The 15,641-nt window shown below is 39.2% G+C and overlaps 1 protein-coding gene across 12 annotated transcripts in view; it reads left to right on the top strand.

Annotated features, from left to right (window-relative positions):
* The window catches only part of LOC138755592 (probable C-mannosyltransferase DPY19L4), a 120,265-nt gene extending 105,189 nt beyond the window's left edge, over positions 1–15,076 (top strand). For all 12 annotated transcript variants that reach the window (XM_069921854.1, XM_069921859.1, XM_069921858.1 and 9 more), the window contains 6 exons: positions 106–226; positions 321–377; positions 2,416–2,498; positions 5,748–5,880; positions 10,207–10,365; positions 14,464–15,076. In XM_069921854.1, coding sequence (XP_069777955.1) covers positions 106–226; positions 321–377; positions 2,416–2,498; positions 5,748–5,880; positions 10,207–10,365; positions 14,464–14,637 — 727 coding nt within the window. In that variant the 3' untranslated portion in view covers positions 14,638–15,076. The remainder of the gene's footprint in view (positions 1–105; positions 227–320; positions 378–2,415; positions 2,499–5,747; positions 5,881–10,206; positions 10,366–14,463) is intronic.
* The last annotated feature ends 565 nt before the right edge of the window (positions 15,077–15,641 follow it).

Below are 15,641 nucleotides of genomic sequence, written 5' to 3'. Positions count from 1 at the left end.
GGGGAGTTTGCTGATAAGATTATTGGGGAGTATCTGTTAATGAAGCGTGATCCTGCAGTAAAACAATTCATGAAATAACTCTTGCTGCATGTTGTACTTTCATAGCTTAAAGTATTTATGGACTCCTTATGCCTGCATGTTTGCTGCTTTTGGAGTTTGTTCCCCCGAACTATGGATGACTGTGTTTAGGTGGTTGCGACTAAGGACAGTGCCTCCACTGCTTTTGGTGAGTTTCAAATATTCTCTTAGATCATTAAATCTCACAAGCTCTTAAAAAAAAATTTCCACCTGAAGTAACACTTGTACTTTCCAAAATGTAGGCTCTTGTGCTGAGCACTGCAGTTCCAACAATAATAGGACTCAGCATTTGGAAGGATGTGAGTATATTTGTAAAGTTCTGTTTCAATACTGTGGGAGGTTAGCAAGCATAAACAAATTTTATTTTGATACCATGAGAAATGGCTAAGTAATTCAGAGAGTGGGGCAATTGTTATTTTGAAATTCCTGGTCTGGTTTTTGCTCCTCCCAAGCTCTATAATCTCCTTCATCTTTAGATATCAACACCTGCAATTACCCAAAAAAAAATTGAAAACTTTCAATAAATAAAATTTATATTAAAAAAATATAAATTGTCACAAGATCCAGATAATGTGTGTTCCAGAATTCTGAAGAACTGTCCTTTTTCAACTATTTTTGGAAATAGTTGGCAGCAAAATACTTTTGGATAGTAAATTTTGCTTAAATGTTCTGCCAAAAGAGTAGGAAAATGTTGAGGGTATTAAATGGATTTCTGAAATCCTTGGCCTCATGGAAAAGAAAACGATGAAAATATTGGAAAACAAAGTAATCACAGATTTGCGAAGAGTCGTCATGCTGATTATTTTGTTGGGAGACAACTATATAGGATCCAGAGAAAGGGATTTCAGTACATGCAATTGTAAATGGATAGTTAGATTGTGTTAAGTAGCTTTTATTTAGACACTTGATACTAAGAAATGTGGCATTCAACTAAATATACAGATAAAGTGAGAGGTTGTATTTCAAAGCAAAGAACAGGAATTAATTAATCAACCAGATTTTGTAGTAATAATGATGGCAAAACCTGTAGCATATGGAGTCATTATTTCCTATAAACTCACTTTCCCATAGATACCCTGATGATACTTTTGGTGAATCAGAGTTTGGACGATTCACATCAATCAATCAAGCGAACTGACATGAATTTGACCAATTTTATATTAATCTCAATGAAGAATACCCTGCAATCTTGTATTTAGTTACATGAGCTCCAAATTAATTTTTTAGGAACACGTAAAACCACAATTACTGGTCAGCAAACTTTATCACTCTAAAAATAACTATGTATCTATTGTAGTTTCCTCAAATGAAAATTTCAAAATGCGATAGAAATTTCTCAAAGTTTATGATCCTTCAGCAACAACTTTAGTTATGTATGATGCAGTCTTTATTAAGAAATATGCATGTGTTTTTAAGGTTAATTAACAGTTGCTTTCTGGGAAGCTTTCTGGTGATTGCTGTTGCCAGACACAAAGGGCCTCCTTGATGTGTGACAGCAATGGGCATCAGGAAAGAGACATTTAATTGTGCCTATATTTGATGTGATGAAACATTGTTATTTGAAATCCTGATTTATGACAAAAATACTGTGAAATAGCCTGTCAGACAATTTAAACCTTGAAACAAATGGTAAAACAGCTTTATTGATTTTTGATGAGACCTTGCTCAATTCTGGTTCAGCTTCCATTGCTCTGCGGCATCAAAGAAAGGCATCACTTGGCTTGCAATGGAAAAAGGTGTTTTGCATGTTTGTCAGGAGATGCATCTCTATCAGGATCTCCTTTTATAGAAATTGCTGATCATATTTGTTGCCAATATTTGCAGTGCTTTCTTCAAGGTTAGCGACGGGCATTGCTGCAGTGCTATTGGTCAAATATTCCAGGGCATTTTTTAAGATCCATGTTGTATGATAGTGGTGTTCCATTGTAATTTATGCTGCATCTTTTGCTTTCCACAATTTTATTACCTTGTTGAAACTATGTTGACGGTTGGGAAAATGGGGTTGGGAATGCTTAAGATTACAAGAAAACTTTCATATTTTTGAGCAATGATCAGCCCTGGTTTGAAAGCATTTCATTTTCTCACACAAAGAATGTGTCTTTGATTCCATTGGTCATGTCTCCTTGCACCAACCTTCAAGCCTCTACTCTGACAATTGCTGTCGTTGACTAGCCTAACTCTTCTCTCCCTTGGTGATTATGCCTGGCCTGAAGTGTTGATGAATGGTGTATGTCATTAACTTATGGAGAAAGAGGCAAGACAAATTGTGCTGAAATTATACATTTTGACTTGTGCGGGCCTGTATACATTTACCTTTTAATACTACTTGTGCTTCAGTTCTTTCCAGATGTCATGAGTGAACTCTCTGAACTTCAGGAATTTTATGATTCTGATACTGTCGAGCTGATGAACTGGATCAAGTAAGTTGGTACATCTGTGCAGTTTTCTTTTTGCGTCTCTGCAAGAATTAGTCTTGTGTTCTTTGGAAAAATTCAGTGGGCAAGTATGTCTGACAATATAGCTGTGAATCTCTGTGGTAAACAATTCAGAGATAAGTGGTATTCAAGAATAGGAGCATAATATGCACGTTCCCGTGCATTTGTTGTTCTTTAATGATAACACATTCTTCATCAATATTATTTTGCTGAGATGAATTCTGGCAGGTCCCTGCTCCTGGCATGTTCAATAAGGTTCTTACCTGCCATAAATATTGATGTAAAGTAGTCATGAAATATGTCTGCCATTGCCTAAATTTCACTTACTATCACTACTTCCTTTTAAAATCTTGTTCACATTATCACCAACTATCCACCTTTTTATTCTTAATACAGTAAAAACCCCAGTATCCAGCACCTACAAGGATTGGTAGATGCCAGATAAGTGAATTTGTCATTTGCTTGAGATTGCATTTTGCATGGATTGGTGAACTAACCACAAAGGGATGCCAATTTAAAATTTGCATATTTTTTTACTTATGCCTGTTGCTTGAGGCTGCCAGTTGTTTGAATTCCATATTACGGGGATTTTTACTGTATTTAGGTTAAAAAAAATGTTGATTTTAATATTTCTTTCAAAATTTCAAAAATTACTAAAGGAGAAAGAGAAAAATGGAGTAATGTATATAGGTGCCTAAAAGGAATGTTTTGCAAAATGCAAAACTAGAAAACAACATGGATAGAAGGCTGAAATGTGAAAGTATTTCATTTCTCAATGTTAATACCTTTTGCACAAAGATGGGGGAGGTGATGTGGGAGAATCACCAAGCCACATTTATAATTTTTGAAGTAATTGATATTGCATCACATACATTTTAGAACTAAATGGTTTTGTAGGCCAATAAGAGGAAATTTTGAGTAAGTTTTAAAAAAAATACTAATTAAATGTAACTTTTTAAATGTTTAATTTTTTGAAAATATTATTTACAACATGGTAGAAGCTGATTCCAGCCATTGAAATTTGTGCCAGCCAATAACACCTAATTAACCTACAACCCTGTACCTTTTGGATGGTGGGAGGAAACTGGAGCACCTGAGCAAAATGCATGCAGGTCATGGAGAGAATGTACAAACTCCTGACAGATAGTGGCTGCTGGTGCTATAATAGTGTTGCGCTAACTGAGCCGATGTACATCAATGACAGTGGATATAATTGCCAGTTTTTAAATTATCTACAGGGATTCATAGTTTTAGCCTAATCTTTCATTGGTAGACCAAAACCTATCATTTGTTATCAGTCAGATGGAGATTTACAAATCTCTATCTACAAATTTGGCAACGATACCACAGTATTGGGTTGTATAAAGGAAAGGGATGTCACCCTACAAGATGAAGATTAAAAACTTGGCTGAATGGTGCACCAACAACAACCTTGCACTCAATGTCACCAAAACTAAGGAGCTGATTGTTGACTTCAGGAAAGGAAAACCAGAGGTATACAATCCAGTGATCATTGGGTGACCAGAGGTGGAAAAGGTGAACAAATTCAAGTTCTTGGGAACCACTATCTCGAAGTATCTTTCCGATATCCAACACACCAATGGCATTGTGAAGAAAGCTCCTCTACTTCCTCTGGAATTTGCGGAAGTTTGGTATGACACCAGAAACCCTGGCAAATTTCTACAGAAGTGTGGTGGAGAGGGTGCTGACTGGATGCATCATGGTCTGGTATGGGGACACCAATACAGCCCAGGACATCACAGGCAAAAACCTCCCCATTATTAAATATATCTACAGGGAATGCTGATCCTGCACCGCTCTGTTCTCACTGCTGCCATCAGGAAAAAGGTATAGGTGCCATAAGACTCACACTACCAGCTTCAGGAACAGCTGCTACCCCTTCACCATCAGACTCCTCAATGACAAACTCAATCAGAGACTCATTTAAGGACTCTTACTTGTGTACTTTATTGATTTTCTTTTTTATTCTCTCTACATTGCACAGTCAGTTTGTTTACATTTGTTAATGAGCTTACAGTTTTTTGTTTACATGTTTACGCTGTGCACAGTTTTTTTGCACTACCAATTAGTCACAATTCTTGCGCACTCACAGGAAAAAAGAATTTCAAGGTTGTATGTGATGTCATTATGTACTCTGACAATAAATCTGAACATCCATGGATAATGTAGCAGCAGTTTGTTAAGCTATAAAAAGAATGATCTATCACAGTGATGTGGCACATGCCATGCTTGAAGCTGCCTTGCTAATACACACAATTGAGCCTCTTCAGCATACAGCTGAGTTGGCAACTTTAGTTGAATTTTTTTAGCTTCATGTGTAGTGGTGTTTTAATTTGTTGTCTGCCATTCTATTTTGTTATGAAAGCATCACATTACTAAAGGTTTACAATATATTATCTCTCCTCAACCTATGCTGAAGAGCCAAAATAATTACATTTTTCTACTATAGTATCAGGCAACAGATCGATGCCATGAACTGAAAAGCTTTCAATGCCAGTCACGTAATATTAATGTAGCAATCTGAAATAATTTGCAGAATATTGAGTTTTGAGGTATTTTTGAACTCCTGAACTGCTTTTCAAAATTATATTTCTGATTTACAGATGAGCCATTACTCGAATTTAGCTTTCTCTATTTTATGGACCTATTTTACACAATATTTGCATGAGCAATTTGTTGTGCTGTTATTTGAGTACTATTTAATGGTGCCAGAACTCCGGAAAATGATTAATCCATTTTTTCAAGTACAATGCGGAATCATTAGGAGGCAGATGATTTTAAATAGGTCTTTAAAATTTCCATAATTTTGATTTTCATGCTAAAGAAAAGCTACTCTTTTTAAAAATAAAACCTTGAATGGTTGTTCTTAACTCTCTCTCCCTTTTATGTGTGATGTATTATGTTACCACTTAATAGGATAAGCGAGTGGCAAGCTGCTTTGTTACTTTGCACCTTGAGTTACGTGTGATCTATTTAAAGCTTTTCCAAGAGAAGTTGTAAACAGCTCATTTAGTTCAAGTTCATTTATTTGTTCCTTGCTTAAAGGCTTGTGCTTTGTTGTTATTTTGCTTCACAACTGACTCTTTTTTTAAGTTTTAGTTTTGTAGAAACTGACATTGGTTACAAAGAAGCCAGGTTATTATTGTTTGCAATTTCATTTTAAACATTGTTTGGAACTTAAAAAGAGTCAGTGCTATTGTTCATTTAATCTAGAAGACAAACTCCTACTGCTGCTGTGTTTGCGGGAAGCATGCAACTGATGGGAACTGTGAAGTTATGTACTGGACGAACAGTGACAGTGCACCCACTCTATTCAGATAGAGATCTAAGAAAACGGACAGAGGAGGTAAGCATTTCCCATTGGCTAACAAGCTGCGTGTTATAGCATGCTGGTTCTGTGGCAATGGCAGTCTTTTATCGTGACACTGATGAATTGATGTACACTTTGAGTGGTTGCCACTATGTGGACTTACACAGTGGTTCAGAGTTAAAGTGAGCAGCATGAATTGAGGATAGTTTGTGTGCAGTTTTGGTCATCTACCTACAGGAAAGATTGAAAGAATGCAGAAAAAAATTTACAGGAATGTTATTGTTATAGTGAAGGGTTGGATAGATTAGGACTTTATTCCTTGGTGTGCCAGAGAATGAGGAGAGATTTGATAGATAGGGTAAATGCAAGCAGACTTTTTCTACTGAGGTTGGATGAAACAAGAACTAGGGACTTGGGTTAAGGATAAAGGGTGAAATGTTTAAAGGGAACATTTGAAGGAAGTTCTTCACACAGAGGTTGGTGAGAGTGTAGAACGAGCTGCCAGCAAAAGTGAATGCAGGTTCAAATTTGATATTAAGAGAAGATGGGTTAGGTACATGATGTAAGGGGTATGGAGGGTCCAGGTGCATGTCGATGGGACTAGGTGAAAAAATATTTCCACGGACTAGAAGGACCAAAGGGACTGATTTTGTGCTGTAGTGTCCTCTGGTTTATGTAGTGAAACACGAAAGTATGCAGGAACTGTGATTGTCGTCGATACACAGAAATACTGGAAGAACTCTGCTGGTCACATTGCATCCATAGGAGGTAAAGATATATTACTGACTTTTCAGGCCTGAGCTCCTCCTTCAGAGATGTGCAGTGCAGTGGTTTGATGAGTTTTAGAGGGGTAAGTGTTGAAAGGGCTCAGGCCCAAAACATTGGTAAAATATCTTTACCTCCTATGGACGCTTGAGACTGGCTGAGTTCTTCCAGCATTTCTGTGGCTTGTGTTTTTACACTCTTACTTTGAGGAACGTTGGTAATTTATCTTCAACTCCTATAAACACTGCAAGACAGGCCGAGTTCCTCCACCATTTTTGTGTTTTGACTTATGGTTTATGTGCTCAGTTAAAACATAGCTGAGTTCCAGCAGTTGGGATGATATGAATGTGGTTGGCCAAAATATGCACCAGATTACGGTTTAGTAAATCCTACTTCACAAGGAGTCTTGTTGGATGTTAGACAACCATCCTACCTTACTGTGACACAGGTGCTCTATGATATAACAATAGATTTTCAGTGGCTCGTTGGGTGAAATACAGAGGTCAAATGCTTTAGTTATGTGCCATCATTAAGAGTTCGGACAAGTGAATGGAATATTACTTGGCTTTTATTAACAGACTCTGCTACCTTAGTCTGGCCAGTGGGACACTGAGCACCATCTGTTATACCAGCTAGACAGACACTCCTACAGCAGTGGCCAATACACAAGTACATCTATGTGAATGACAGTCAGTAATAGTATATTCATCCCCCCAGAATTTAGCTAAATTCAAAAATACTGACTGTAACATAAAATGGCTGTGAAACTGCATTTAAATTTTAGAAACATGCAGTAGCAAACTGTGTTGATCAAAAACATAAATATATTTAGCACTAATTTGAAAGAACGTCCATAAAATGATAACATAGAGTAAACGTTAAGTATTAATTGGAAGGAAATTCCACAGAATCATAACAAAACAAAAAAAAACAATTCAGTTGTCATGGTCACTATCGGATTAAGAACATTTTCTCAGAGTTTTGTGTTTTGTAATCTCCGTGGGGCCTTGGAAATGCGGGTTGAATGTCGGCGTTGAACAGGTGGAGACTGTGGGGTGGAATTGAGTCTTTGGGAAAAAGTGTGAGAAGCCACTATGTCTAACATAGCTCCAGTATTTCAAATAAGATCTGTTTTAAAGTGTTTGCATGTGACCTACTCTAACAAACCTTTCCCAGTTTATCTCCCAAAAACATTTCTATATCCTCTGTCCAGTGTACCTTGTCTGCATAGTTAGGCACCCACTGTGCATAATAAGAGAAGAAGCCTAGACTGCATTTGAGAGACTTCTGTGTGGTTGGGGGAGAGGTCTCATTCTTTCAGGGTCAGGGCTAATTTCACCCATTATGACAACATTGCCTAGTATAGCCAGGCGCTTAGTGTGATCCACGCACTTGTCTTCGTTAAAGGTTAAGTTCAGATCTTTGGCCATCTGAAGGAATTTATTCAAGTTACGATCGTGATCCTCCAGGGTTTTGCCACAGATGGTGACATTGTCCAAATAGGGAAAGGTGCCCACCAACCTATCCATTTTTCTCTGGAAAACAGATGCTCCATTGGTAACTTCAAACGCTGTGTACTGACTTTCCTTTTTGAGTATAGGAACTTTTGTAGGCTGACTTTAAATCTACTGTGGAGTACATTTTGTATTGGGCAATTTGATTCACTGTGTCAGAGATGGGAGGTAGGGGATATGCACCCAAGTGAGTAAATCTGTTCACAGCCTGGCTATAGTCTACAACCATCTGGTGTTTTTCCCCATTTTTGACAACTACAAAAAAAGATGGTTCCATGATCTTTTCTTTCAGCAGTCACATGATTTCGTTGTTAATAACTTCTCTATCCCCTTTACTATAGTGTCTGCTTTTCGTGGCTATGGGTTTATAGTCTGGGGTTAAATTGGCAAAAAGGCGTGGTGGTTTAATTTTAAGAGTCGATAACCCACAGATTGTCTCCTAGGGTACAGTGATTGAAGGTAGTGGCCCGTTAAATGCCAGTACTATACTCTTCATTTGGTACTGGAAATCTAACCCCAACAGCATCTGAGTGCATAAGTTGGGCAGTTCATGCAATTTTAAATCTTTGTACTTGGTTCCTTGCACATTTAACGTTGCTCTACAGCAGTTTGCAATTTCTTTCCTGAGTCCATAACATGCCGTAGAAATTCTGTGCCTTAAAGGGTACAGTTTAAGCCCAAAGAGTTCTCTGTCACAGAGTGGATCTAGCTGTCAGTACTCCCAGAATCAAATAAACAGTCAACAGGTTTCCCACTTATCTTCACCTTCATCGTGGAATGTTTCAACCTGTGGGATTTGTCTTGATCGAGGGTGATAGATCCCAGGACGGGACCACGCGACTGTGACATCCCGCAGGAGCTCGCCTCATCACTGGGCACTCCGCTTGCAGTCTCTGAGGAAGAAGAAGTGTCAAACGAGTCGTCGGTTCTCCAGGTAGTCATCACTGGCGTTTTGCCGCGGCGTCTCATCTTCTCTTTGGTGCCTGTCTTCTTCGCCTTTCCTTTTCTAGCCTCTCGGCACGGGCTGGGTGATAACTCCCGAGCTCAGCAGGCTCTCGCAAAGTGCCCCCTTTTTGCACATCTGTCACAGCCAGTTCATCGGGCAGGGCACAGTGTGCGCGAATGCAGTGTCTGCTTACAGAAGAAGCACTTCCTGAAGCAGTTCCTTCACGGCTGCTTGGTTACACTTAGAAGCGGGTCAGCATCGCGGGAAGCAGACTTTGAGGGAGTAGCTTCATCACTTCGATCCACCTCGTCCCCAGGGCTTTAGCACTCTGCAGCACTGCTCTGAATGTCTTTGTTTCCGGTAGGGCAGCATTAAAAGTCAGGTCAGGGGTCTCCAGTAGGCGTACCTTGAGTCCAGTCCACTTATGAAGGCGTCCAACATTAGAGTGTCTCGATGAGCTTCAGCTGTAATAGCAGTGAAGGTACAGGCTCTTGACAGCCCCTTCAGCGTGAGAGCAAAAGCATCGTTGTTTTCATCTGGACGTTGTTTTCAGGTGTGAAGTTGGTACCTCACAAACAATATGTTCTGTGACAATATCATAGGTCTGAGTAGACCCATGGCATTCTGATATACGACTGTTTCCCTGATCACTGAGTAGGGAACTGCTCCTATGAGAGCGACTAGATGATCCATCTTCACAGGGTCTTGAACCACATTGTTCGCTCGCATGCAAGCTTTGAAGCGCTGGAGCCAATGATGAAATATTTTGCCGTCTTTCAGTTCCAAGGAAGTACCCATAGTTGAGTCTGTTAATCAAATTGATATGCCATCAATAAGAGTTCAGACAAGTGAATGGAATATTACTTGGCTTTTATTAACAGACTCTGCTACCTTAGTCTGACCAGTGGGACACTGAGCACCATCTGTTACACCAGCTAGACAGACACTCCTACAGCAGTAGCCAATGCACAAGTACATCGATGTGAGTGACAGTCAGTAATAGAACACTTAGAATGATCTCCCTTAAGGAATTAGCAAAGTTTGTACTGAAGATGGAAAGCTTATATTTTTGCTTGAAAGGTGAATGCAATAAATATAAATGAAGAAGATTATTAAAAATCATTGTTTTGTCATTAGATCTACCAAGTCTATTCCAGGAGATCTGCGGAAGATATTTACATGATTCTCATGTCATACAAAGCCAATTACGTTATTATTGAAGAAGGAATTTGTAATGACATGGGACCAGTGAAGGGCTGCCGTGTAAAGGATTTGGTGGATGTTGCAAATGGCCATGTAAGTTTATTTAATATGTTTTCCAAGTATTCATATGTTGTTTTGTCAGGAGGACAGAGGTGCTCTTTGGTTGTATTGGACAAGATCCATAAGTATTGTTCCTATTTTTAATGAAGACATTCTGGCATCCACTTTTTAAAAAAATATACATATACAGCACTGTAACAGCCCCTTCCGGCCCATGAGCCTGTGCTCCCAAAATATACCAATTAACCTCTGTAGAGCGCATCGAAAGAACCAAAGACTTGTTGATCCAAACCAAGGCTTCTATTAACTAAAAGACTGGAGCATATCACAAGTAGGTCGACCAGTCCAGAATGACCTGGTCTGGCTAGGAGCAATCCTTTAAGACCTGCCAGTAGGTGTGGCTACACTCTCAGCCAATCACAGTCATCCTACACTACCATCTGTACATATGTACATATACACATTGGTGATAGAATCTGACTATCACAACCTACAAATCCTGTACATTTTTGGAAGGTGGGAGGAAACCAGAGGATACCCATGCAGATACTGGGAGAACGGACAGAACCAGATTCAAACTGGTGCTGTAATAGCATTGCAGTAACCACTACATTAACCATATTCAGCATTTTTTAATATTTTGAATTAAAAACTTAAAAATGACAGTTGCTTGAAATCTGAAATAAAATGCTGGAGTTGCTCAGCAGGTCAGGCACCATTTCTGGATAGAGACATAGGTGAAAGATCATTCATAAGCAATGGAAAATTGAGAAAACAAGTGTGTTTTGATACAATACTCTGTGAGATCTCACCAGTGCCTTGTAAGGCCTCAACATCACATCCCTGCTCTTGTATGGTGAGACCTCACTTGGAGTACAGTCCCTCGGTTACGAATGTCTGGGTTATGCAAAGTTTGAACTTATGAATAGGCTGTTCCCCAATTTGCGTATGGGCATAAATGTGCCTCAATTCACACATGCACATAAATGCACATAATGCTACCTACACGAACACTAAATAAGAACCGTAAGTACCTGTTCTGCCTTGCGTTCAAATTCGGCTTATGGACAGAGCCAGGTAAGGGAACTCGTTTGTAACCTGGGGACTGCCTGTTTTGCAAGCAGTTTTGGGCTCCTCATTTAAGAAAAGATGTGTTAATGTTGGAGTGGGTTCAAAGGATGTTCACTTGGATTATCCAGGAATGAAAGGGTTATTATATGAGGAGCCTTTGATAGCTCTTGGCCTGTTTTTATTAGTATTTAGGAGAATGAGGGGGGAGTTTCATTGCACATTATGAATGTTGAAAGGTTTGGACAGAGTAAATGTAGGAAGGTTGTTTCCAAGGTGTGAGAGTCTAGAAGAAGAGGACACAACTTCAGTATTGAAGGGTGTCTGCTTATAACAGAAATGTGTAGGAATTTCTTTAGCCAGAGGGTGGTAAAACTGGAATTTATTGCCACTGGCGGTTGTGGAAGCCAGGTTATTGGGTGTATTTAAGACAAAAATTGATAGGTTCTTGATTAGCCAGGGCATCAAAGGTTATGGCGAGGTGGCCAGGCAGTGGGGCTGAGTGAGAAAATGGATCTGCTCATGATTAAATGGCAGGACAGATTTGATGTGCTGAAGAGCCTATTTCTGCTCCCATGTCTTATGGTTTTATATTCCTTTTGAAATGAATGCTAGCATTGCATTTTTCACCACTGCCTCAACATGCAAGTTTACCTTCAGGCTATCCTGCATGAGGACTCTCAGGTCCCTTTGCATCTGGGTATTTTAATTTTCTCCCCATTTAAAAAATAGCCGGCCTGTTTATTTTTTTCCACCAAAATGCATGACGGTACACTTTCTGACATTATATTTCATTTTCCACTTCTCTGCCCATTCTCATAATCTGTCTAGGTCCTTCTGCAGCCTCCCTATTCCTTTACACTACCTGCTCTTCTCCCTACCCTCATCATCTGCAAACTTGCTATTAATTCCATATTCAGTAATAAATAATGTGTGAAGTAAGATTCCTTAAATGAGTCTCTGAGTTTGTTGTTGAGGAGTCTGATGGTTGAGGGGTAGCAGCTGCCCCTGAACCTGGTGGCATGAGTCTTGTGGCACATGTACCTCTTTCTTGATGGCAGCAGCAGGAACAGAGCATCTGCTGGCTAATGTGAATCCTTGATGATTGCTGCTGCTCTCTGACAGCAGAGTTTCATGTAGATGTTCTTAATGGTGGGGAGTATTTTGCTTGTGATGTACTGGGCTGTGTCCACTACCTTTTGGAGGGCTTTCCGCTCAAAGGTATTGGTGCCCCCATACCAGGCTGCGATGCAGCTGATCAGCACAGTTTACATGACACATCTGTAGAAGTTTAACAAGGTTTCTGATGACCTACCAAACTTCCACAATCTCACGAGGGAATAGAGATGCTGACATGCTTTCTTCACAATGATGTTAGTATGATGGGTCCAGGTTCTCTGAGATGGTGACTACCAGGAATTTAAATTTGTTTACTCTCTCTGCCCTGATCCCCCGATGATCACTGGATCTTACACCTCTCTTTCCTAAAGTCTATATTCAGCTCCTTGGTTTTGGTGACCTTGAGTGAGATTGTTGTTAGTACTCCATTCAGCTGAGTTTTCACTATCCCCCCTCTTTATACAGTCCTTTCTGGTGGTATTGTCAGCAAATCTGAAGATAATGTTTTGTTGTACTGATCTACACAGGCATAGATGTAAAACAAGTCGAACAGCCTATGGTGCTCCAGTGGTGACAAGAGATTGTTATGCCAATCTGCACTGTTGGGGGTCTAGAGGTGAGGAAATCCAGGATCCAATTACACAGTTGGGTATTGAGACCTAGGTCTTGGAATTTGCTGATTAGTTTTATGGGGATGATGGTATTGAATGCCAAACTGTAGTCAATAAAGAGCATCCTGATGTATCCATCTTTGCTCTCCAGGTGTTCCAGGGATTTGTATAGAGCTACTGAGATGGTATCTGTTGCTGGGTAGGCAAATTGGAACTGATCCATGTTGTTGTTCAGGCAGGAGTTGATATGGTTCAACACCAGCTTCTCAAAACACTTCATTACTGTGAATGTCATTTAGACTGGTACCTTATCAAAGGCCTTCTAAAAGTTCAAATAGACCACATAACATCAAAGAACTGGAACAGATTTGCCAACCTTGAATTCTTCTCAATCTTAGTTATTTTCCTGTTATTGCTTCCTTAGTAATAGATTCTGGCATGTCAATATTCCTATTAAACAGGAACATTTGCAAGCGATGTCATGGTAGTGTAATACACAGAAGTGCAGGAGAATCTCAGCAGATCTCAGAGTGTCTAGAGCAGGGGTGGCCAACCTTTTAATTTTTAATTTAGACAAGCAGCGCAGTAACAGGCCATTTTGCCCACAAGTCCATGCTGCCCAATTAACCTACAGCCCCAGAACGTACTCGTGGGCTGAAATGGCCTGTTGCCGCACTGTATGTCTAGCTTTAAAGTTAAAAAGTTGGCCATCCCTGGTCTAGAGGATGCAAAGGGATATAACCAAAATTTTGTTCCTGAGACCAGTCAAGGTCAATATTCTTGTTGTTGTCTTCATAACTGAGAAGACCATTCAGAGGTTTGCTTAAGCATAATGAATAGTTTCACATAGTTTCCTGTCAAGGTTGATGCCTATAAAGATCAGACATCAGTTTAATATCTTTTTTTCTTTGGCTTGGCTTCGCGGACGAAGATTTATGGAGGGGGGTAAAAGTCCACGTCAGCTGCAGGCTCGTTTGTGGCTGACAAGTCCGATGCGGGACAGGCAGACACGGTTGCAGTGGCTGCAGGGGAAAATTGGTTGGTTGGGGTTGGGTGTTGGGTTTACAGTAATCAAAAGTAAGAAGAATAAAATAAGTAGTTTATGGTACATTTCAGAAGAAAAATAATCCTTTGAAATGAAACTTTCCTTGGGAGTGGAATTATAACTGATTTGAATAAAGAAAATAGTGCTTGCTTTAGTGTATTATACATTATATTGTCCATCTGCTGTGCATGCCAATTCGTACTGTTTTCAGCTGTTCTGCTATCCTCTCAGTTCAGTAGTTTTGGTAATGGCAATTTTGTTGTTTAGTGTCTTCTTCTCTTTTTCCAGATACTATACAGCAAAGATGATCATGATGTAAACTATGCATTTTCTCTATATGGACGATTCTGCCATGAGATTAAACTGGACTATTCTCCCTACATCAACTATTTCACACGTGTCTATTGGAATAGGTCTTATCGTATATACAGAATCAACACACTGATATCATTTCAGTATTAATGAAGAATGAAACTTTTTGCATCTAGATCCTTATTTGTGCTACTTGTATTTAAATTTTGTGTTGCAAGAACATGTGGACCTTTTTTAAAACAAAAAGACACTTTTCTTTTTAACTTATTGTTTTTAAATTAACCGCAAACAAGGATCCATTTTTTTTCTCCCCTGGAATATGCCTGCATTGTTATTCAGAATGGAAGTCTAAAATATGAACATCAATACCATTAAATCAAGTTAACCTGGATCTGTTAAATCAGCTGCTGAATTAAACTTGATTGTTCGGATAAATAAGACACCTTACTGAATTGTATATGGTCTCAAACCTCTGCACATTGTGAGGAGCTGAGGCACACTCGAGAGCATGGTGTATACATGCACTGTGCCTAAGCTCTGCCCATACTCAAGTGACTTCACGTGCACTAATAAACATTTTGAAAGAGAAGTATTGCTTTTGGCACTACAATGTTACTTCTATAGATTCAGGACATTCAGAGGAGCACAGCTATTATGCTGCCTTACAAAAAGTTGGTTTTGAGCATTATGATGAGATTGTGTTGCCATTTTAATCCATTGATAGTTTAGCACCTATTAGAGTACTCTAGTTTAAATATCAAAACATTTAGATGTACAGTAAAACTTAATGGTATGTTACATTATGAGTGAATGTTATTTTGTAATGAATTATTAGAACCAGAACTTAATTATGCAGGGGATTTTATTTACAAGTTGAAAGAAAATGTTTATTTCTAAAGAATGGCATAACAAGTTGGTGGGGTGGAGGGTTCTTTTTAGGGTAGTGCACAAGTGTTTGAGAAATTCAACCGGTCTTCTAGCATCCATAGAAAGTAGTAGCTAGACGTTGTTTTGGGCCTGTGACATGCTGAGTTGCTCCAGCACTTTTACATACTGCCCTAGCCTTCAACGTCTGCAAATTTACTTGTTTGCCACCATTCTTTTTGGTGTTTCACTTTTCTGTCATTGTGCCAACTTCCAAACAAAAAAAGGTC

The sequence above is a fragment of the Narcine bancroftii genome, chromosome 2 (genome assembly GCF_036971445.1).
Source record: "Narcine bancroftii isolate sNarBan1 chromosome 2, sNarBan1.hap1, whole genome shotgun sequence".
Lineage (NCBI taxonomy): Eukaryota > Metazoa > Chordata > Chondrichthyes > Torpediniformes > Narcinidae > Narcine > Narcine bancroftii.
The sequence above is the reverse complement of the archived record's forward strand: the minus strand, read 5'-3'. Positions and strand labels throughout refer to the sequence as shown.